Source organism: Acipenser ruthenus, chromosome 10, assembly GCF_902713425.1.
Source record: "Acipenser ruthenus chromosome 10, fAciRut3.2 maternal haplotype, whole genome shotgun sequence".
Classification (NCBI taxonomy): Eukaryota; Metazoa; Chordata; class Actinopteri; order Acipenseriformes; family Acipenseridae; genus Acipenser; species Acipenser ruthenus.
The window spans coordinates 14,570,737-14,595,578 of NC_081198.1; the positions used below are offsets into that span (position 1 = coordinate 14,570,737).

A 24,842-nucleotide genomic window follows, 5' to 3' on the forward strand; every position below is an offset into this window, starting at 1 on the left:
TAAACTGCGTTGCATGAAGATGACGATTTGAAATATTCCATAACATTACCATTTTGTGGACGCTAGGGGGAGAAGAGTGTTGAGTTAAGTAGCCTAACATTAGGGGAATTCATACTTACAGTATCTAAGGTTTACTGTACAGGGGGTCGTATGTTTTTTTTTCTTTTTTTTGTTTACTGGGAATTTTTGTTCTTCCCGAGACTCAGTATAAATAACGTTCAATTTCAGTTGCACAAACACATTGAATCACAACAAATCACAGGAGCAGATAAAAAAATAATCAGAGTTACTTCTTCAATATATGCCTACAATATCAATCCACTTGATCATTTATAATATTAAGATACACTGCTTTTAACAATGGGATTCAATTCACAACTCATCGAGGTGTTGCTGTTCATCTTTTTAACTAGAGGTAAGTTTAACATTTTATATCAGCAATATATGCATGACCCACCATTAATAGACAAACACATTCAATTGCATTTATTTTATCATTGTGATTAATAATAATAATAATAATAATAATAATAATAATAATAATAATAATAATAATAATAATAATAATAATAAACATGTCGTCATAACTATTTTGCTAGTTTCCAATTCCTTTAATTTATAGTTCATACTTTAACTTAAATTCCAATGGCTTAGCAGTTGTTTTTGGTATTCTACTCAAATGCATTGAGTCTGTGCCAGTCTTTTAAAGGTATCTTAAAAATGTATTACAAGTAAACTGCAAAACATGACTTATCAAATGTCAGTCCTATGAAATTCTCTGAAACAATATAATGTGAAACATTTGTTTAAATTGCTGCCGTAATTATGTGGTAAATTAGTTGTGCTTTCAGTGAGTTGTTTCAGCCTAGATTCAAGCAGAATACGTTGCCTCTTCAATAATTTTTTTTTGTTTGTTTGTTTGTTTGTTTGTTTGTTTGTTTAAACAGTACTTTCATTTAAAGTTGAAATGGAGCCGCATCAACGTAGGATTACTGTAGAGAGTGGAAGCGACATGGTTCTTACATGCCGTGCCAAAGACTGTCTTTCCCCGACATTCAGCTGGATAGCTTTGGAAGATAAACCGATGTACATAAAGACCGAGAATGGCGTTTTAGAGTCGCGTGCTGTCCTTACACCTGTGCGCAAAGAGAACGATAACACTTACATCTGTAAAGTGATGTGTGGATCACAGAAAGCACAGAAGTCTATTGAAATAAAAGTGTACTGTAAGTAAGATCGTTTTTGAAGTTATTCTTTATTAATAGACTGCATGATTCAATGATGAAAATGTACCATAAATTATACATTGCATGTCTGGGTTTATATTGGTTCGGACTTTACCTTTAGCAGTCTCTTTAAAAATAAATAAAATACTACCACAGTGTCATAAATCTGTGGTTCCTACAGAAACTATCCAGGAGGAAGGGTCCTTTTTAAACGTATAGCCCTGTGGTGCGCTAAACGTGTTTCACCTGGGCTAGGATACAGTAGTATTAATAACCGACTGTGCTGTCTTCAACCTGCAGCTTTCCCCAGCGATCCTATCATTGAATTCAATGCTCCCCTTCAGGAAGGGAAAGAAGCCGCTCTCACCTGCAAAGTCCCGGATGTGTATCCACTGGAGTACCTGGAAATTCAGTGGCTGGACGGGGAACGTGCTCTCAAAGAGTCAGACTACCAGAATAGTAGCTCTTTATCTTTAACTTACAAGTTTGTTCCCAAAATTGAAGAAACTGGGAAAAAACTAACCTGCAAAGCCGTAATCTCAATGGAAGGGATACCAGAAGAACTGAAAACCAAAACTACCACTACAACGTTTGATGTACACTGTGAGTAGCAACATATGACACATTTCAGTGATTATAATGGCATTTTATTTTCTATTTCCCAACTGCAAAGTGGCATAGCATTATAATCCAACACAACAGGCTGGCACATGTGTAATTGTCTGATATGCTGTATATGGAGTTAGAAATAATACATTTTAATATAATGGGAGTCCATGTCACATTCCCAGCATGATAACAATACAGACTTGTGTTTAGGAATCATTTTAAAAGCTGTATGTTCATTTTCATTACAGTCGCCCCACAGAAGCCTTTAGTCTCTGGGAGTTCAAGCAGCACTGTAAGGGAAGGCGAGGAGATGAGCCTAACCTGTTCTACTCAGAGCAATCCCCCTGCAGAGCTGGTGTGGAAGAAGCTGCTTCCTCAAGGTCAATCTCAAGTGGTAGCTGAGGGTGAGACGCTGTTCATTGGGAAAGCTCAGCCTTTCGACTCTGGAGAGTACCAATGTGAAGCCCTCAATGCTTTAGGGAGCAGCTCGACAAACATAGAAATCACTGTTCAAGGTACACTACTTGGTTGGAGAGTTTTGCACTTTCCCTGTTACTTTCTCAAGCCTTTCACCTAAAACTCAAACAAAATTCTGAAGGAAAATGTCAACGTGTTTAACCCCCAGTCTAATAAACACATTTGGAGGAGAAAAAGAAAATCTGTTCATTTCACAGTGCTAGTACCAAAGAACTAAGGAATGCAATTCAAGATCTCCTGAGATCCCTAAAGTTGTTTGTTTCTTAGTTTGTAACATTAAAGGACATTTTCAAAAAAACAGCAGTTCATTAAAAATCTCTGTGAAAAGTAATTTTCTGAAACTAAGAAAAACACATTAAGTTTGACAGACTAATTATTGTGTTGTTAATTCATTTTTCATTGGAAAACAACTATTATTAGGAAACATTCATTCTTTTTACCACTTCTTTTTACCGTATGAAGGTTAAATGAACTGTCTCATTTCTTGCAGTTGCACCCAAGAATACCTCCATCTCTGTGTACCCGGCTGAAGCACTGAAAGAAGGAGACAGCATGACTGTTTCTTGTGCGTCCCACAGTAACCCAGCAGCGACCCTCACTCTGCGCAAGAAGAGCCCCACTGGAGACAGAGAGCTGGAGTCCAGCAACGGCTCATTGACAATTAATGAAGCTCAGCTGAGCGACACGGGGCTGTATGAATGTGAAGCCACCAACGAGGTCGGCAGTGAGAAAGCTACTGTCAACATTTCTGTTGAAGGTTAGTGTCACACATAGTAAATATAATGTTTTAAGGTTGCCTTGCCTTGAGGTTTATAAGATTTAACATCTTCAAAACAAACTCCTACTTACTGAAAATGGGAATTTATGTTGGGCTAATGATTTTAGTCCTGGCAGGGGTGGTTTCCTGCCTCAGTTTTAAAACCCGTGCTTTAACAGTAAAAGTAAACAGTCTGTCCAGGACATTACTATTCATTTTAAAATCTGCATGACTTTTCAGTGCCCATAAAAGGGAACTGTCATCGTTCCTCTTAAGTCAAGTTAAAATAGAAAATGTTTAGACCAACAGAAACTGGAACTGTGGGCGGAGTGCTGTTTTATAACTTGTTAGCACAATGCTTGAAAAAGTTTATTACACTTAACAATAAATGAGTGGAAAGTACCAATACTTCCTTTGTAAAAGTCTAATACCGCGGTCAATTTCCATGCTTTGTTTCAGCTAATACAATAGTTTTTACTAAGCTTGATACATAACAAAGAGGGTTGAATTTTGAACCAAGAGATACATTTTCAGATGAGAATACACATAAAGTAACAGTAATAAATGATATAATAAAAAACTGAAATACTGTAATTGAACTCCTCCTTTATGACACAGAGCAGAGCATTGTTCCTAATCATAGAGACCCAACACGAAATGCATGTTTTTCCTCAGTTGAACACACGTGTATTTTGAGCATAGCTGCTCTCTGTGAGTTCGCTTGCCACGCTTTCAATGTCTAAAAAGGGAAGCTTAACTGACGGTCTCTGTTCTTGAAAGGTAGGGGGAGCAGTGTGTGCAATAGACAAAGAAAAGGGGAATTCACAGCTGAAATTTACTTTACGGGGGAGTGAACTTTATTCTTAAGGAAATTCCACCCTCGTTCTTCTATAAAAGTGTAGGTTTTGTCTGTTAAACAAACAAACGAGATACATATCACAGGTGCACAGGCAGAGTATAAGGCTTAGTAATGGCATTCAGGAGATTATTTAAAGCAATCTTGCTGCTCGTGTTTTTAAGAGGAGGTAAGGTTTAGAGATGTATTTGTAACTTGAAATTCTTATTACTGCATTCTGGAAGACTATGTTGTAGATTATAATATATGCTTTCAAGTTTAAACTAGTGTCATTTACTATGGTATGTACTATGCAAAACAGAACTATGGAAAAGAGTGCATTACTTTAGCTAATACTTGTTGTACAACAAGTGCATTATAATTCCATTGTTTTACCTTATATATTTTGATTGGGTATTTTAAAGATATAGATATAAAATACCTCACTTCGATGTTAATTTCAATAATCTTTTCTTTTTCTCCCCAAAGCAATTCCATTCAAAGTAGAAATGGATCCTCCTCAACGCGTGTTAACTGTAGAGTTGGGGAGCGAGCTGGTTTTCACCTGCAGAGTCACAGACTGCCCTTCCCCACAGTTCACCTGGAAACACCCGACAGACCGTCCTCTGTATGAGAAGACTGAGACTAAGGGCAATGAGTCCCGCATCTCCCTCTCTTCAGTGGGAACAGACCAGGAAAACACCTACAGATGTCAGGTCAAATGTGGGTCTGTGGTAAAGGAGAGCTCTACGAAAATAAAAGTGTACTGTAAGTAACACACAATATTCAGTCATGTATGATTAATTTAGAAATGCAATGATACAATTGTAATACTGCACTAGACCAGCAGGTGCCTTTTCCGTCATTGAGTCTGATAGCTGTTAAATTGGATCCCATATCAAAGGTGCCAAAAAGTACTGTAGTAACACACTGCATGAGTCCTCACTAGTAGTAGTAACACAGACATCTGGCCGTTAGCTTAGCTAGCTAGCCTATCTATACATGAATAACATCTTTCCAGTGTGTCATTACAAACAGAAAATGTACTGCCATGTTTTTAGGACTGTGTTTTGAGTGTTTCTACACATTATATTAGGCAAACTGTACTTTGAAATATGAAAGAAAAAAACATCATGAACTGCAAATTTAGTTGATCAAAACAAGCTTTAAAGAAAGTCTTTAATAAAACATTATTTTTGGTTGGGTCCAGGCCTAGACATTGGCATTATCCACGTGCGTTTATTAATAAAGAATTGGTTTAATTTCCTCCAGGACTGTTAAGACTCAATTAATAATATGTACATTAGAAAGTTAGACAAAGTCTCTTTTTGGATACTGTTCTAAGAATAATACAGGTTGAACAGCAGCATGAATAACCCACTGTGCTCTCTTCAACCTGCAGCTTTCCCCAGCGATCCTGTCATTGAATCCAGTGCCCCTCTTCAGGAAGGGAAAGAAGCCGCTCTCATCTGCAAAGTCCCGGAAGTGTATCCTCCGGAGTACCTGGAGATCCAGTGGCTGGACGGGGAACGTGTCCTCAAGAGAGACGACGAAGGAGTCTACATCAAAAACAACGACGTCAGCAATTTAACTTCGACATACACCTTTGTACCGAAAATGGAGGACAGTGGAAAAGAAGTAACCTGCAAAGCCATTTTCAAAATGGAAGGAATCCCAGACCAGAAGAAAAGCAAAGCTTCTGCTGTATCACTTAATATACACTGTAAGTTACTGTGGATTACATATAGTCATGATAGTATACATGGGGCATCTTAGAATAATAGAACATGCCTCCACTTTTGTTTAGGGAAGTAATCATTGTAATAATAATAATGATAAGTTATCTTATGTACAGTATACTGAGATTTCAGTTTTTTCTTCCATTGTGACCAATGTTGCCACATGTTGTACCATTCTACCAGTAGTATATACTTGTTATTGTAGAGACATGTTTGGGGGGGGTGGTTTTCAAAGCTCTCATTACTTAAGAACAGTATATAAACAACCTGTTACTGACATGTTCATGGTAAAACTGCTGCCCTCCTTTGCACCATATGAAGGTTAAATGAACTGTCTCAATTCTTGCAGTTTCACCCAAGAATACCTCCATCTCTGTGTACCCGGCTGAAGCACTGAAAGAAGGAGACAGCGTGACTGTTTCTTGTGCGTCCCACAGTAACCCAGCAGCGACCCTCACTCTGCGCAAGAAGAGCCCCACTGGAGACAGAGAGCTGGCGTCCAGCAACGGCTCATTGACAATTAATGAAGCTCAGCTGGGTGACGCAGGGCTGTATGAATGTGAAGCCACCAACGAGGTCGGCAGTGAGAAAGCAAGTGTTGAAATTTCTGTTAAAGGTCAGTGTCCTCAAAACCCCTTTTCTATTATTTAAAGGAATGGTATATTTTAGTAAGTTCTGCTATCTACTGTACTGAAATGCCACATTTCTTTCACTTCCTCTTTTAGTTGAGTAGTGGCAGTGAAGTCACAAGTTCTTAGTTTCCTCACCGCCACTGCAATGCAATGGAACTCATTTAAAGATATTGGAAATTTCATAATACGTCACATCATGTTAATATTATGACAGTGGTGTTCTATTTTAAAACTAAAATTTAAATACATTTTATGTAATTGTACACCTATATGTTCAGTCATTATGTAGTTAAGTCCCACAAGGTTTTACCATCAATTTTCACTGCTAGGGGCATATTTTCTAAGTTTTTTTTTTTTTTTTGATAGAAGAGAATATTTTTACAAAACCAACTTCTCATTTTGTAACATTAACGTGGAATTTTCTCTTTCAAATTTGAATTAATTTAAGACTGCAGGAAGTCAGTGAATCTGTGACCCTGATTGTCTGAATAGCAAACTGGAGAGATAACATGTACAGTATAGGGACTTCATTATTCAGTGTTTTGTGTATGCTGATTTATCATTGTTCTTTACAGTTCCCCCGAGGAATACAACAGTGTTGGTGTATCCATCTACAGAGGTGTTAGAAGGACAAAATATCACCATTTCATGTAAAACCGTCAGCTACCCTGCCCCGACGATCGTTTTGAAGAAAATCAGCAATGGAACGACTTTCTGCTCAGACAACGGCACCTTCGAGTTTTATTACCTGACCACGAATGACACCGGCCTTTACGAGATCAATGTGACCAACGACATGGGCTACGAGGTTGAAGTCATCGAGATCCACGTTGGTAAGACACTTCATGCTCTACTTTGATGGTCTGATTTTTATTACATTTATGTTTTGTCAATAGTATTAAACAAATGTTTTTTTGTTTCCAGGAAAAAGACTTCAGGAGAAGAAGTCTCCTCCTTACCTGGCTATTTTAATCCCTACCATAGGAGCCTCAGCAGCTGTGTTAGCTGCAGCTTCAGCTCTCTTTGTTATACACCTCTTACGTCAAGCAAAGAATCGAGGATTCTATGAGTTAACACAATTGAATCCAGCTGCTGTCTAGAGAACACATGCTTTTAAGCTATGGGAGAGATGAAAATGAACCACCCGACCATCTTATAACTTGAAGGAACTGCATGACTGAATGACTTGAGATTGCTTTAGGGGCTGCTGGTGATGAGCCTTGTTTCATTGAACCAAGTTTTGGACAATCACAGAACTTGAGAGACTTTAACAAACAAGAACAAGGCATGCCATGTCAAAGGCTTTGTGAACTATTCTTGCTGTATCTGTGTTCCATTTCAAGGGTCACATTTGTGCTGCTGTAATTATAGATGTCCGCACTAGAAAATGATTGCTTTATCTCTATCAGTGGATAGTAAGGTACATATTGTCTGGGTTAGCATTGGAGGATAGATGGCAAAAATTGTAGTCAGTTATTCAATCAAGCAATAACAGAGTTTGACATTAAGTGTGGGACTGATCATTTTGAATTGCTGCCCACTTTGTACTGCTTTGGTGTATTTTATATACATTAGAATACATTGAGTGGTGTGTTTAGGGGAAGATCTTAATATATCCATCCTAAAATATGCAAATCTGGTATTTCAATCATATTTTTATTATATTTTGTGAGTTATTTTACAATCTCATGTCAGTACTGAAGACTGATACACGTTTAATGCATTATTTGTTTGTACTGAAAGCACAGATAAATTAACAGGTAACACTTTATGTTTTATAAATATATAACATATGCTTAATAACTGTTTTATAGAGTTTTAATAAAACATTATAGATGGTTTATAACCATGCACTAGCCATGGACAGAATAACAGTTTTATGAAGGGAACAGTTTTTAGCCACCTATTCTACTTTGGGATGTTTTAACATAATTCCGTCTATGGCTATTGCATGGTTATAAACTGTCTATAATGCTTCATTAACACTATATAACATAGTTATTAAGCATATATTATATATAAAACATAATAAGCAGCACCTTAATATAAAGTGTTACCAATTAACAAGGAGAGACTCTCATATGGTACCAGCATTTAGATGTATTATTTTTTAGAAAACTGATAGTTCAACTATAATTTAACTAGATTAGAAAATAAGATGATCCTGTTTTTAAGAAAAAATAAACAACGGTTTAGTCTATTTTTATGTGTAATATATTTATATATGAGGAAAGGAGAGGGAACTGTTTATATTTAAACACTATTTTACATGTTGGGAAAAATGCACTGTGCATTAAACAATTGTTTTTGTCAGTATAGAAAAAGATAAACCTTTGTCATAGTTGTATAAAATGAAGGAACTAATGTTAATATTATTTTCATTGTATTCAATTCTGTAGAGAATCTGTATTTTGTGCACCTTATAATATTTTGAAATACTGGTTCCATGAAGTACCTAAATATGAAGCTATTTTTTGTTTATTAATAAATATTTTGAACGAACTTCCACTGGCATGTAAACTATATTTAGTAACTTAGTAATGTGGTTAAAAACCACCGATGACTTTGCAAACGGCTACAGTACAGGGAATATTTCTTTAAAGTTATTGAAACGTAGGGGAAGTCCTTTTCGACAAGGGATTTTTTTTAATGAGTCATTAAAATATTTACTTTCATTTTGCTTTTAAGTCACATGATGAAAAAAACAACAACCTAACTGTGTATAAAATACCTTAAATGATATATCTGATACATTTTTAGTTTTGTCATTTTTTTTAAGAAAATGTAATTTGAAAATCAACCACGGAGTAGAATAACAACACAGTATTGTTGTAAAGGGGGAAGTGTCTTTGTGGTGAAGTACTATAAACAGTGACCAAAGGTGGGAAATTTAGGGAGATTTCTCGAGAGGTGTATATACTTGTTATATACAATGTTTGTGTGTGTGTGTGTGTGTGTGTGCATGTGTGGGTGTGTGTGCGTGTGTGTATGTCGTTTATACCAGTAAAAATGATCCCAGACCATGCTGAGTTTCATATTCTACACACTAGACCTATATAATGTGTGATTATCACGTTTTAAAAACAAGATTGTGATTGAAGTGAATAGCAATCATGTTGTTTAAATATGTGTTGGTTGTGCATTATAATAGTCCTTAATCAGGTTGAAAAAGCCTTTTACAACCAAAATCTTACTTTAACATCTCTTTTGTCTTCCATACCTCAAATTAGGTGCGCTTTATTTTCATTGAAATACATTTCTAATCTAAAACAGACCATTAATTAAAAATGGCAGTAGTACTTTACTAGTAATACTGACAGTAAATGTATTTAATAGGAAATTCATAATAAATCTAACGGGACTGATGACACTGATATGTTCATAAATGCTAAAGTAGCCTGCAGTATTGTACTCCCATGAAACAGAAAAACTAAAAACAAACAGGTACTGGTGGATGATCTTATATTTCAACAGCTGTTATTAAGACATGTGGCAAGATAATATATTTTGCTGCTGTAACTAGATATATGTTTCTTTGTGAAGCGGATTACATCCATGGCAAGATCATTGTTTTGTTTTATTGTGTAAGTAAAGGGTCGTTAGTGAATGATCACTAATATTTCACTTTAATGTATTATGCATTGTTCCTCACTATCTTGTAAAGTGCTTTGTGAAGGTGGTCCTCTATGAAAGGCGTTATATAAAATAAATATTGATTGATTCATTCATTCATTCATTCATATGCATTATGAGTGAGGTAGTATTCTAACTAAAAAAAACAATACAATACACTCACAAAACATGCAATTGTAATGGCGATTTATTTTTTCTTTTTCTTTTTCATATATATCATTCTGTTAATATGCCTACTTTCTTCAAATTGTCATGGACATATCATTAACCCTCAGATTTCTGACATGAAGCCAGAAATGAAGCCATTTTTGTTACATACAAAAAACACCATTAGTACTGTAAATCCATAGGTAATGTATAGACATTTATTATAACAATTGATATTGTTAAGTCTTTAGTTGCTTTAACATGAAATTGTGAATGAGTTGCATAGATTACAGCAGGATGTAAAGTACACAGGCAGATTTGCTGTAGCTTCAGACCCCTGACACATGAACAATGATAATATAGTGTGCACATTATGAATGTTGGCAATAAAACAGTTTTTTTCACATACTCAAAGTGCCTGCTTTCTATTAAAAGGCTGGAACAGCGGATAACCCCAGTGCCCTTTTGACTTGTTCTTGTAGCACACTCTAACACACAGCTTTGCAGTACAATGTGTGCTCCGTGCTGTTTTTTACGTGACTAAAGCCTGTCCAAGATTTTCATAATAGGGATAAAAATAAAACTGAATAAGATACAACAAGGCTGCCAGTCTGACAAAAACACAGATGCTTTCTGAGGGCAAAACCTCAGGGATTGGAAACGGTGTGGATGCAATTTAGAATCTTTAGTCCTGTGCAAAATTGTCTTTATAGTACTGCATTATAATTGACGAAGTAATGTGTATTATACACAGCAAGTGTTGAGAGTGCTTATATTCAGTCCTACAAAGTATTTTGTTTTTTTAAACTGATTTAATTTTGCATTCATTTAAATCCAAAGACAGAATGACTGGACAAATTACACAAATTAGTTACACCCTGTAGCTAAGCAGATTGATTAAAGGAATGTCCAAATTTAAATGCTGCATTTAAGTTTAAATATACTTTCATTTCTATGCATTATACTTCATATATGAATGGAATACTCCATAAATGTTCACAGAGTGCTAGATTTCTGCAATATTGCTGCAGTATTTTAAGGACAAATAACTTTGACTCTCCTGATTCAAAAAATAGTTCATGGAATGTTCATGGAGTGTCATCTATAGTTCAATTCAGCAATGGCAGGACAAAAGGGCCACTTCAATGAGCTATTTGTATATTACTACAGTATAGTAGTGATCTATCACAGCACCAGCATACTTAGTCACAGCTGAAAAGTTAATGCATGTCACTATAATTCATTGCAAATGAGTTCAGGCAGAATGTAAAGTTCACTGAGACAAATATGTTGCAGCTTGTGACCTCTGACACAAGGGGAAGAAGAACTGTACATTATGGTGCCAATTCTTTTATTTATTTTTTGTTAAAAATATAACCGTCTGCCTACTTAGGGCTGAGGAGACCACAGTTAACCTTATCTTTTGACACAACGTAGATGGAGCACAGCCTATGTACAGTACTGCAATACAGTACAATCTGCTGACCATAGGGTTTTTACATACATTTGAGTAAGATATAACAAAGCTGTTAGAAACAGACACTGGATGTGACACAAATCCAGCAGGAGAGCAACGTGAATCTTTGTGTGTAGTCCTTATTGCCTTGTTGTGCAACTTCCCATTATGTATGCTTTGGAACTACTATACAATTCAATGCAATGGTTTTATATTTAAGAATAAAGGCTGGTTCACAAATAATAAACACGGTCACTACTAACAGTACACAGGTGGTAGTTCACATCGTGTGACGTAACCTTAGACTGGAGCGCTCAAGATAAAAAATAAACTAACACACCATCCAATCGCAATGGTCTTTATAATCTGCCCTTCCCATGCCATAAAGCCAAGGATAGCCACATGCTTGCTCAATTAAAATTTAATTGAACATTGATTGCTGCATCTCTACAATTATAAGCTACTTCAATCAAACAAGCGAAATATATTTTAAAGGGAACGGTGTGATTGATTGATCGACTGCATGTGACGTCACCAACTTGGCGCTCAGAGGTTGAGATCTGGCAACTGGTCCGTGGCATCTACGATTTGAACACTAGGTGGTGTGTTCGTAGTGACCGTGTTAATCGTTTGCCCAGTGTGAATCAGCCTTCATGGTGACAGAGAGGCTGGTCTGTGGATGAATGTGGTAAACAGAGACCGCAAAATATGACTTTCTGCAGACATGATGGGACATGCTCCTAGATCAGTTGTCCTCAATGTGGTGCCAACGAAGCCAGGCCATCGTGCCCGCGGCAGCTGTCCTTAAATTATGGGTCGTGAACACATTTCTGACGGGTCGTAGCATGGGATAATAAATAAAACTTTAAAAACGTTTTTCAACAAAAGTGTCACAGCAGTCTGTTGACAGTGCTGCTTGCTTATGCTGTGCTTGTACGTACTCGACTTTTTTTCTTTTTCCTTGAAGGGGCTCTGCGATATGATCAAATTACTTTGACGACCATTGTCCTAGATTAAGTTGTTTGTTTTACTATGTAACCTTAAAGCCCTTTCTTGGCTTTGAGAACCCCCCCCCCCCCAGTTCAATTACAGTTTTGTCTTCCCATCAGGACATAATTGTTGGCAATCATCATGATATTGTTGATATGGCTCCAAGAGAAATTTTCATTTGTGTCGGTACATCCCCAATTCCTCCCCAAAAATAATGTCTCTTTGTCAAAATGAAGTGTCAGACGTGCCAGAGAGAGAAAACAAAATGTCCTGAAAAGAGCTGTTGTCAGCACACAGTGTAATAGGATCACAACACAACAAATCTTCCTGTTTATGTTTTGAAGCAGACTTAGGCACTGACAGACTCTTTTAAATTTTTTGAAGCAGAAGTGCCAAGAAACACCAACGAGAGCTGCGGTGTCAGCACTTTATCCTGTTGCTTGGGTAAAGTGGCTCCTCAAAATCCAAGCAAGCTGCCACTACACACGCAGAGGTGTACTTTTAAATCTGCTACGTTCATATGTTCATAAGTTACTCTGGCTGGCTAGCTGTGAATTTGTTTTCATAGACTAATGACATAAATCTCTACAATGTGTGAACGTTTTCTTGTTTAAAGTGATTGAAGCTAACAGCATAATTAAACAAATCTTACCTGTTTTTACACGTCCATTGGCTACATCGGTCTCAAATGGTACACCAATCTGTTACACTTTAATTTCCTAAGTTATTTAAGCGTTTTTTTTCAAAACTAATAATTTGTTACAATGAAGATAAATCCTGCTCTCTGATTGGCTGACAGGGTATACGGAAATGGCAGTCATGTATAGCAAATTGACCAGACCTCTGGAACTACTTAACAGGGTCCTGTTTTGAAGGTAGTGCAAAGGCAAATGTACATTTTCTGAGTATATAAGTTTACCACAGTAAATGTACATTGTAATTTTGAATGCTTCCTATGGTTATACTATGCGTTTACCATATGTTGTAATATGCTTTACCATACCTCTCTGGGCTTTACAATGCCTACCTATGCACTAGTGCAATGAAGGAAACAGTGCATACTGCAATAAAACACTGCATACTCCTAAGACTTAAAGCATTGACTTTTTAAAAAGCTCTACAGTAAAAATAAATAAATAAATAAAAAACACAATACATACAAAGCGAGGCTTTAATTTTTTTCCCAGAGAGGCTTTAATGAGAAGTTTTTTGTTTACGACTGTAAGTCGCCCTGGACAAGGGCCTCTGCTAAATAAATAATAATAAATAATAATAATATACAACACAACAAACAACCTGTGGATTTTATATATTGTCATATATGTTTTATATATTTTCATATATAAAACATATATATATATATATATATATATATATATATTGTCATATATGTTTTACATATTGTCAAGCAATTATCTTTTTAAATTATACAATATTTTAATAAGTTGTTCTCTATCAAGAACATTAAAAGGATAGAATAACATTCAAAATAGCAGAACATTAAAACATCAGTAAACAGAAAGCCATAGACTATGATATTGTCAGCTGTTTAATTTGATATCCCGTGTTTCTCACTGTAAATACACCCAATATCAATCAAACCCTTTGTGTGTGGTAATGGGGCACAGGTAGACACACTGTGCAGTTTTGACATTTCTAGGAGCCCCACTGCCTGAAATGCACAGGGGATACCAAATAATACAGCCATAAACTATTATCACTGCTATTGTTAGCTGTCTGATTTGGTATCCCGTGTTTCTCACTGTCAATACCAATCTTGTGTGTGTATTGTATATAAAATAAAAATATTAACACATATCTGTAAACAATAACGTCATATGTAATACATTATGCATTTTTAATATCATTTACACGACTCATGTTTATTCCAGACATAACAGCACAAACCACAGAGCAACAACATTCGTGAACTTTCGTGATCATTTACTTTCAACTTTCAAGTTTTGAAATCCAAAAAATATATAAAAAATAGGCTACTTTGAAATCGGCACAATTTCAATAAACAGGTAGGTCGCACAGTTAATACATTAAGCATTAATTATTTAAAGATTGTTTTAGCTGCGCATGTCTAAGACGTTTTTAATGAAAACAAACTATAACTGATACGCATCACAAAGAAATCACCGTCCTGTCGAAAAAGTTAGTAAATGATTGCAAAATGCAGCCGACAACTGCTTCGCGTGCACATTTTACCTGAGACGAGCAAAAGAAAAATTAGACGGGCCTGTGGGACGATCTCATTTTACGCATGCGCAATGCGCCAGGGGATACAGATTTCTGAGGGGGTAGTGAATTGGTTAGAAGTTCACTGTCACAGACACCTGAAGCGTCACAAACCCTGATTAGTTCTAATCATGGAGTACCTTACCTAAGTCAACATTGAGTAGTCCAAGATTAGTGCTAATCAGGGTTTGTGAAACCAGCTTTTAATGTTAATTCAAGGGTTCCAACAGGTTCTTTTTTTCAGATTCTAAATCATTAACATTTGGAAAAGTTTTTATGTTTAACGAAACAGCATTGTGTTTTCCTGAAAGTATTAGAACATTCCATAATAGGAAACACACGCCTAATAAAATGGTGGGAAAATCACAGCAAAGTGGTAAACCGCAAAGTATTGTAATTAATGATAAAATTCAATGGCAAACTGAAAATGTGCAACTGTGCAGGAACTGGACGTCCATTGATGATTCATTGAAAATCTTTGAAGACATTGGCTTGACGTAATTCTGCTGACAGAGGCTGAAATCCGTGCTGGCTGGTAACAGGGTTTGAAACTCAAATGTCAGTTTGAACCCCTCCACTGCTGCTGTAACCTCTAACAAACAAAAAGCAGATGGTTTTCAAATCCTCCCCTGATTAAACCCAATACAGACTCCTGCAGCGCCAGTCAGTTACTTCAGATGTGAATCAGCCAAGTGTCAAATACAGTACTGGTAGAGTTGTGTGCTGATGAGGGGGTGGTATTGCCATTAACTCCAGATTAACCTCAGCGATTGTACGCCAAGTGAGCTTCATATAAAACGTGCACCAATTTAAATCAATGTGCCAAATTATAATAATAAAACATGTAAGTACGTGTCTGTGATTCACAAAAATGTGTTCTTGCAATGATTAACTGCTCCCAAGACCAGTATCATAATGAATCTTGTACCAGCCTAGGCAATCACCATTGCAGGAACACATCTTTGTGGGTAAAATTAAAAACAGATTCCCCAGCAGTCTTTCTTGTAAATGAATAGTTGTATTCCATCGTTTCCAAGAGCAGATAGTTATCTAATCAGGGAAAACAATATATTAGTAAGCAGGTTGTCTGATTGGGGTAACGTGGGCTACAAATGTCCCACCCCCAGATGTCTTGTGTTAATTCCAGAGAGTTGTGGAGTGTAGTGTAATTTCTCACACTCACACTGCTAAATGTGTTCTTTCTTACTACACTTGTGAGTACTGCCAATTAAAATAGTTATAGATAATACCATTCTTCCTGAATTTCGTAGGTAAGCTTCCTGAATTTTCTTAAATTAATCTGTTACACGATGCAGCTGTTTGTTTCACAATAACATTTTTTTAATTATTATTATTTTTACAGTTTTTATTAAATGATTCATGGTGTTATGAAGTGAAACTGATTTGATTCCCAAGTTGCCATTCTTTGAAATGTCATTTTAATTTCATATTCATCACACCAGTTCCACTGAAAATTGCAGATGACATTTGGCAGACACCAAAGAACAAAAGCCTTGACTGGTACGTGTGTCTGTTTAACATGTGTCCGAAAAAGTCCCATCTTATTTAACTTCTGAAATAAAAGAGGTGAGTCAACACTGTTCATTAAGATTTCACAAGTGTATGATGATAAAAAAGCAATGTGTGAAACAGTCATTTGCATATAGTGGACTTAATGATTGAATGGTCTACTAGAAAGTATAAAAAACGTAACTAAATGAGTTTACTATAAAGTCAATCCCTTGTTGTCTAAATTAATCTATGTACTACAAACCTTGCCTAGGGTTTTGTATACCAGTCAGGTACCCCGTAACAGGCCAGTTCCAATTCCCAACTCACAGCTGGTCACCAGCTCTCCAGTAGTTTTGTTTAGAGTTTTATAACTTGTCGGAAGTAAGATATACCTGAATAATTTTCATGCTATCATTTTGTTTCTAAAACCAGGACACGATTTATTTGGGGTTTGCCCAGTTTTGATACAGTCATTCAAAGAGTTTCTTACAGTTCAAACATCCCTTGGAGTCTCCATTGGCTCTCCTTTGAATCTCCCGCAATGTCGCCAGTCTTGGCTGGCTTTTGCACTCCTGTGGGGTTCAGGAGGTAAATCAGCTGGGGAGTGTTCACCTCATCAAGCTGCAGTGACCCTTACTCGTCAGATAGATACTTCTCTGGCTGGGATTTGATTAGGCACAGCAGTGCCAGTGAAACAAAGAAATTTCATGCAAAGTGGCACATCAAAGCAAAGATAGGATATAAATACACTTAGTCTGAGCTAACTTATATGTTACATGTATATCTAGGGCAGGCAATTAGGCTGAGCTCAGTTGAAAGCATTTAATAAAGAAATATGGAAACATAATAAATTATAATAAGAACCACAGAATGTAGCAAACATGGTTAAAACATTTGTAAAGAGTAATAAAACACTGGTACTAGATTGAAAAATAAGGGGGTTAAGGTTGTACATGAAATAAAGTAGAATTAAATTCATACTTTTTTGGTATAGAGAGATGTCTAACTGTGTCCCTTGCTGTATTACTGTGCAGCCCTGAGATTAGGATATGCTGTTTCAAATTCTGATAGTGCTGGATAACATGTATCAAAACAATTCTGATCGCAGTCCACAATCCATTGCACTCAGGAAGTGGACGTACTGTAGAAATAATCAACACTGCTCCACCACAAAGCATTAATGTTCCCTGGAAAATCCTAACAATGGCGTTTAGGACTGGAAACTCCTGGAATTCAGCTTCTTTGTCTTCATAGAAGAGGGGAACTTTCCCTTTTATTTTCTTAAATCGTTTTTATAATTAGAGAAAGATTTCTGATTTATTTATGATAAATGAAAGGAAATAGCCAGTTGTAATCAGATCATGCGAGTCTAAACTCAGGAATAACCCAGGCAATGTCTGGCATATGACATGCCTTTTAAACCCAGAATATTTCTGGTCGCTCTACTTTGCACTATTTCTAGAGCAGCAATATCCTTTTTGTAGCGAGGTGACCAGAATTGAACACAGTAGGGTGTACAAAAGGTTACTGTATGGAAGAATGTTATTAGTTGCCAAGGAACCATAGTAACACAGCACAGAGACCTGACCCATGGATTAACCTCCCTCCTTGGGGCCAATGTAAACTTTAAGCATCTAACTGGAATAGTTTTTTTTTTGTATGTGTATATAACCATGTCGCCAAAAATAAACTTGCTGCCAGCAATGTCTCAAGAAATTATACGCTCTGGTGTCTCCTGTGGTTTGCTACTAGGGACAGCACCAGAATAGGTCAAAGATCCACTTTTGTTACCAAAGATATAGCTATGACTAGTCGAGAACAAGAAAGTATACAGACTAAAAGGTATAACAAACATCCATCCATTCAAGAAAACTCCTTGATGTCTACAGTGCATTGTTTATGGTATGTTTATTAATGAACTTGCAGAGGTTCACAAACTCCTTATGCAATAAGACAATAGACGTGTCTGATAAGTGTAATGTATGTCAAACCACACATATTCCACAGGTTTAAAAATAGTTTAGAGCCTATATTAAATCATACATAAACCCAACCTTGAAAATAATTAGCTTTGTGCTAAAAATGTGCATATCCTTAAACTAAAACAACATAAAATATACATGAATTCACATATTTAAAGAATACAGTATATTATCCAAATGATGCATGTTCTTAATCATCATTTATTACTGCTCTGGTCACCAGCATATTCTACCTTGAGCTGTCACTGAGTAAGCCTGAGAAAGGTGTTATATCTGTAATAATGACAAAATGACCAGTTAGGAGGCGCACCTGTAATCTCTTTACTTCTGAAACAGTGACTTTGTTATAGATTTGCAATGAAAAGAAATAGGAAAGACATTTCCTGTGAACACTCCTGTTGTCATTTTTTAACTCTGGCCTCATTACAGACATTCCATCTGCTCAGGTTTCCTGCCTCAAATCTAAAATATGCTGTAAGCGCAGAAACAGAAATAAAAGACGCATTATGTTATTTCTATAAACTCTATCAAATGGTGTAATGGTGTGAAAGCCTAAAAGGTCAAATGTGGTTTTAAAAAGTCTGTTCTGTGTCCTTCAGAACACTGATTGAATGACTACAAACGAACACATTTTAAAACAAAACAATTTAAATTTATTTTGGTTTTACTACTATTGAAAACTATCTATACAAATCAAAGCATCATTCTGTGTTATTTGTGAAACATTAATGGTGTATACTTCCCTTGTAAACAAATACTCCTTTCAAATAATGCAGTAATAAAGTTGTTAAAAAAAAAAAAAAAACCACTATTGAGAAGATACATTATTATTATGTATTTTTATTATTAGAGAAAAACCCACCATACCCCTCCAGATCTCAGGATTTAATAATTCCCAAACATTTTAACAACAATAAACTATGTCTTGCAGTAACCCTCACGACTAACCAAACATTGCATTAAAAAAAAAAAAAAAAAAAACCCAGCATTTTATCTTATCAAGCCTTTTATATATGCTTTAATACAGTACAGTTTAAGGTTTTCCCAGACTCCCTATTTCTTTTAAGATACCACACAGTATTCAATAAGACTCTATATGAAACTCCCAGGCTTCAACTCCTTACACTTCATTGTCTAAGAAACCATTCTGTTTTATTTATTTATATTATGGAGTCGCATTACAGTCATTTAGTGTAATTTATATTGCACTACAAACATTACACATGTATAAACGGTGCACATGTTCTATGTATCAGTGTTGTAATCTTCCCCGAGGCAGTTTTTGCTGCAATAGTTAGTAAGCATGACAAATAATATATAGGATATAAACTACTATAGAGAATCATACAGAACACATATTAATAGGATCTTAAACAGGTAGGAAAGACTTAGTTTTGGATGAAAAACATATTTTAAACAAACAGAAGAAAAAAAATGGAATTCACTTAAATTTATACATAGTTTGTTCATAAACTCAAGGTAACATATATGGAAATCCCTTATAACCTCTCTTGAAAAAACAAAACAAAAAAAACAGATGTATACAATTAGAATATCCCAAATAATGGTTTATTAATGGTCCTGAATCAAATATTATTTAAATATGGTAATTTATGTATCATGAAAAGCAAATGCAACTGCAAAAGTTTTAACAGTATAAAAACAGTTTTACACTTAAAATACAGTCTTTCCATGTTGCTTCAAATTAGGGTCCATGCCGTTACCCATACTTGTTATTGTATCAGAGTGACACCTAGTGGTGAAGCTGAGTATCTTGTATCCAATATTTTCTGACGACAAATATACAATGTTCACAGTTTGCTACCAACATCATTTACAACGAGCACAGCGCAGTACAATATATTTCTTTATCATATTTGTTATATTCCCCTACCTTGACATACAGGATACCCATTGCTCTAGAAATGCTTACCCTGACATCATGGTAACCACCTAACTTTCTTGGCACAAGCTAACCACTTTGGTTTCCCTTTTCAGGTACATTTAGTAGGGTTACAGTAATAGGTTATGATAGATGAAATGGTAGTCATATCAGTCCAGAGATGATAGATAAAGAGAAGGAGATGTGATACCTTTTATTGGACTAACTAAATAATAATTAATCACAAGCTTTCAAGACCTCGAGGTCTCTTCTTCAGGTGAAAATCTCTCTTTCCTACTTTCACCTGAAGAAGAGACCACTGAGATCTTGAAAGCTTGTGATTAATTATTATTTAGTTAGTCCAATAAAAGGTATCACATCTCCTTCTCTTTGTCTAGTAATAGGCTATGAAATTCCCAGAAGCAAGACAGTAAGTCATAATTAATGATCACGTGGAGTGAAACAGCATTTTGTAAAGCATTTTTTTTTTGTACAAATTAACATTTTTCTGTTTTTCTTACATTCACAAAGGTCTCCTTTCCTTTGATTAGGCTTTTTTAATACACTTCAATACACATAGGTACATTAACTACTGTAGCCATACAGTACTTTAACACTTTCCATTACTTAATAAATGTAACAATTATATGTTCAGAAAAATAACTTTGTTAAATACATGTTGTTAATCTACAGTATGGAGTTCCATTTTGTGTACTGAGCACTGGTAGTAAATATTAGTATATGGTAACTACAATGTAACTACATGCAGTTAACATACCTTAAAGTGTATGCAACTTTTTAAAGTAATTACTCAACTATTATATTTTTCAAAATTAAAGCCAATGCTATTTATTCATGTATTATAGAATACTAGAAGAAGAAAAAAATCTCAGCAACATACACAAAAGCAAATTGCAGTATGTTTGTGAGCCATATCCCTATGGAATTCTGGGTTATACTGAGGTATACAGAAACAAGGCAGAATTCCATGGGGAGATTTAGAGCAAGGGGTTAAGAAGCGCCTAACAAAAAGCAAGCTTCCACAATCTAGGGCTGCACCTGTGTTTGGTAGCGTGAATGAATACAAACCACAGCACCCTCCGGGCTAGTTCTTACTCATGTGGTTTGCATAGCTTGGGAATCCAAACTGAGAGATCATGATATTGGAGTATTGCAAGGGCATGCTGCCGTAGATATCAGCCAGCTTGTTGAGGCAGTAGGACCTCTGAAGAAGGTGTTCTGCTCGATGCCACATCCCTGTATAGCCGCTGCTTGCATCCCTCTCGCGATTCCTCATGTCCACCGGCTTCACAAAAACTCCCGACGGCCTCCTTGTGTGTTTTGCGACTACGAAGTTCATGGCAATGTCGTCACAGTTCTGGGTCTCGTCTATCAGGCTGTGCACTTCACTAGGCAGCTTCTGAAACTTCTCCAGATATGTTCTGTGAAAGAACGCTGCTCCTATTAAAACCATGGAATACTTGTCCCCATTGCCACCTTCGGGATTTTGAAGCTCAAAGCTCCCGTAGCTGTAAATTCCTGAGGGCGTAGAAATGTGCTTCCGAGGCACGAACCCAACGATTTGATCAGGGAATTGCTGTAAAGACAAGAGTAAGCAGTTTTTACATGGTTTTTATCTCTGTGTCATGTCACAGGGTTCAATTAACAAAAATCAATGACATGTTCTACGGTACCAGTGAATGATTTAGGTTGATCAACCCCTGAGAATTTTTAGAAAAGGCTATCCTAGGATAATGATTTAAATAGTTTATTTTACTAAAAAGTACAATACAAATACAAATGTACACAGCTATATTAGTATATTTGTTTCCTAGTCAACTGTTTTGATTAAAGTTATCTTGTACAACTAGAGTGCTCTGCAGTTTAGAGTGGAGTTATCTATCCTAGACCTGTATTCAGGTCTGCAGTGTTGAAAGAGTTAAGACCCATCCAGTCATATCTGAAGATGGAACAATCAACTATTCATGTCCACCAATACTTTTAGAATCAATAAACATTAGGATAAACATCGGGATTTCATTTTAAATGTTTAATATGTTTTACCTTCCAGATGGAGAATGAAAAAACAAGGTCGGGTGCACTAACCAAAGTGTCATCATCCAGCATCAGGACAGCTGTGGAAACAAAGGAAACAACTTAGTCAGCAAAATACTTCTGTGTTACAGCCGCAGCATTACTACAAAATGTGTGCGATCAGTGTCATGAACAAGTATATCACCAACACCTGCAAATAAGTCTGGCATACGAACAGATACCCCTTAACCCCCTGACTCTGATACACTCAATAACTTGCACTACAAAATATCATTTGTAATTTTCTTCATCGTTGGATAAAAAGACACATAAAGGCTGACACATGGACAGACTCAATAACCCAAGATTCTGACGCCATCAGTAATGTCAATAAAAATACCCTTTATAAGTTTCATCACATTGGGATAAATGGTTCTCAAGAAACATGTAAAGTGTCAAATACTAATGGCTGGTTTCACAGACCCAGATTAATTGTGATTCCTGAGATATAACAATGATTGAAAATGTCATTTATGACCTTCACAGAGTGGATCATAATGCAAAATAGGAGCAAGCACATTTCTAAGGAGCTTTTTTTCCCTCTACAACTAAAACTACCTTTAAATAATGCAAAGAAACTGAACTGTCAACAAGGGCTGCTTTCAAATAAGGAACAGTCCACAGGAAGCTAACATATGAAATAATGTATTATACAGAGACAAGAATTTTATATGTTTCTGTAATATGAAAGAATAAACTACAGGTACTCACATATCCATTACACACAGATATAGGCTGGCAAGGAACAGAGACTAACAAGAGAGCAAAGCACATGTATTGAGATATCTGCCATAGCCATTTACCAGTTTGTTTTGTACTCTTACAATCAACTGGAATCCATGAGCAGCGTCTCCTCTATGACAAACAAATGACTGAAAGCTTTGATTTAAAAACTGTACCTTCGGTTTCCAGCTCTGGGAAAAACTGCAGCCTGTTTCGCATTCGGTTCACAGTCTGTTCTTTAAAGACTATTGGGACGGGGTGTGGTCCTAAGGAGTCCCATAATTCCCTGGGAATCTTTTCCTCAATGTTGTTCCACACAATAATGACCTTGTGCAGATGGGGGACAGCCTGGTAATGGTTTAGCAGTTTAAGGAGCAGGTCTGTTCGGTTGTATGTCTGCATGATGATTGTAAATGAATCTGCAAGAGAATACTGTTGCTGACGTGGCCAGCTGTCCCTTCTGAGTGCACCAACCTCATCGTGGTCTACTTTGGGCAGCAGAGCAGTTAATGAAGCACCCACAATGAACAGCAGGAGGACCGTTAAAATAAAATAGAAGCGGATCTTTCCGTGCAGTTTGCAGATCCTTCAAGGGATAAAAAAACAAAGAAATTCAATGCAATTTTAAAGTGTACATGTTATAAAATGCAGTACTGTCATCTCAGAACAATATCAGTAAAATCAGACATTAGCTGCTCTGTATGTAAGTTCTGGAAGTGTTCCCTACAGTGCAACAGATGTCAGTAGTAGGACTGTGACCTAGAGCCTACATTCACACCTTAGTTTCTTGTTTTACTTTAGGAGGAGGCATTTAAACGAACACTGCTTTCAACAGGCAGGTTCTTTCTTGTAAACAGAGTGCACAAAAAAACTATATTATTGAAAAAAAGGCTGTCAAGATACACAAAGAAAAAGTTTCTGTGTAAGATGTTACTAAATTGTGGGACATGCTAGATTTAGCTTTGAAACCATAACTGACATCCTCCCAGTACTTGTTTGGAAATGGGGGTAGAGAGGGCAATACAATACAGCATACCTCAATGTTAAATAAAATATTTATAGTAGAATAAATACTATGGTACAATACAGTACAATACCATCTTTGTCAAGCAGTGTTGCTGGCATGACGTGCAGCAAGCACTGCGCATGCTCTGCATTTTGAGCTTGTATAACCACGTTTATATTTGCTATTCCTTTTACAAATCAGTAGACAGCAGAAGAATAACGAAATGTGTTTCTAGAAACAAAGAAATGTATAATGTAAAAGACGTACACAGACCGCAGGGTAAAAGAAAAGTTATTTTAGGCTACGTTTTCGTTGTATATTTAAAAAACAAAAATCAAAACACTGAAGCTCAGTAAACTTAGTGTGGGAGGGACTCTTTCTTCTAAAACTCAATAACCCGTGTCAACTCGAAAAACCACAATGTAAAAAGAAAATCAAACACGAGTGCTCTCTTCAACACACAACACAAACTTAACGATTTTTATAAATGCATATGACTTAATGTATTAATATTATCACAAACGTAACGATTTTTATAAATGCATATGACTTAATGTATTAATATTGTTTTAACAGTCAGCGAACAAGTTATATGAACATGCTTTTCAATAAAATGTTAATCATATTTAGTACACTACAAAGACATATATAGTCCTTCATGTTAAAAATACACAACTTTACCAAAAATACCTCATTTTGCACCGGAGGTTGAAAAAGCACTGCTCGTCTTATGGGTCTCGCTTGCAATGTAATGCGCAGACGTCAGTGTAAACATTTCCGCTGTCCAACACGACTTTGAAATATGAGACCGAGAACCAAGCATCTCACAGTGGAATTTTTAACCAGTTACATTTATTAATGATATGTACTACTATGAGATATAGAAGCTCTTTGAACA

At 36.1% G+C, this 24,842-nt stretch overlaps 2 protein-coding genes across 3 annotated transcripts; one reads left to right on the plus strand and one right to left on the minus strand.

Annotated features, from left to right (window-relative positions):
* The first annotated feature begins 220 nt into the window (after window positions 1–220).
* On the plus strand, window positions 221–9,997 carry LOC117400866 (vascular cell adhesion protein 1). The gene is made up of 10 exons (XM_034001210.3): window positions 221–415; window positions 948–1,226; window positions 1,527–1,829; window positions 2,084–2,350; window positions 2,803–3,069; window positions 4,394–4,672; window positions 5,307–5,627; window positions 5,993–6,259; window positions 6,851–7,108; window positions 7,200–9,997. The coding sequence occupies exons 1-10, from the start codon at window positions 361–363 to the stop codon at window positions 7,373–7,375; spliced, it is 2,472 nt and encodes an 823-aa protein (XP_033857101.3). The 5' UTR covers window positions 221–360; the 3' UTR covers window positions 7,376–9,997.
* Window positions 9,998–18,869: 8,872 nt separating this feature from the next.
* On the minus strand, window positions 18,870–24,749 carry extl2 (exostosin-like glycosyltransferase 2). Of its 2 annotated transcripts, none has more exons than XM_034007824.3 (4): window positions 24,635–24,749; window positions 23,115–23,524; window positions 22,186–22,256; window positions 18,870–21,718 (listed from the first exon to the last, which is right to left on the minus strand). In XM_034007824.3, the coding sequence occupies exons 1-4, from the start codon at window positions 24,637–24,639 to the stop codon at window positions 21,227–21,229; spliced, it is 978 nt and encodes a 325-aa protein (XP_033863715.1). In that variant the 5' UTR covers window positions 24,640–24,749; the 3' UTR covers window positions 18,870–21,226. The 2 variants fall into 2 exon arrangements, with proteins under 2 accessions (XP_033863715.1, XP_058887826.1); XM_059031843.1 differs by having other exon boundaries at window positions 24,626–24,710.
* Window positions 24,750–24,842: the final 93 nt, after the last annotated feature.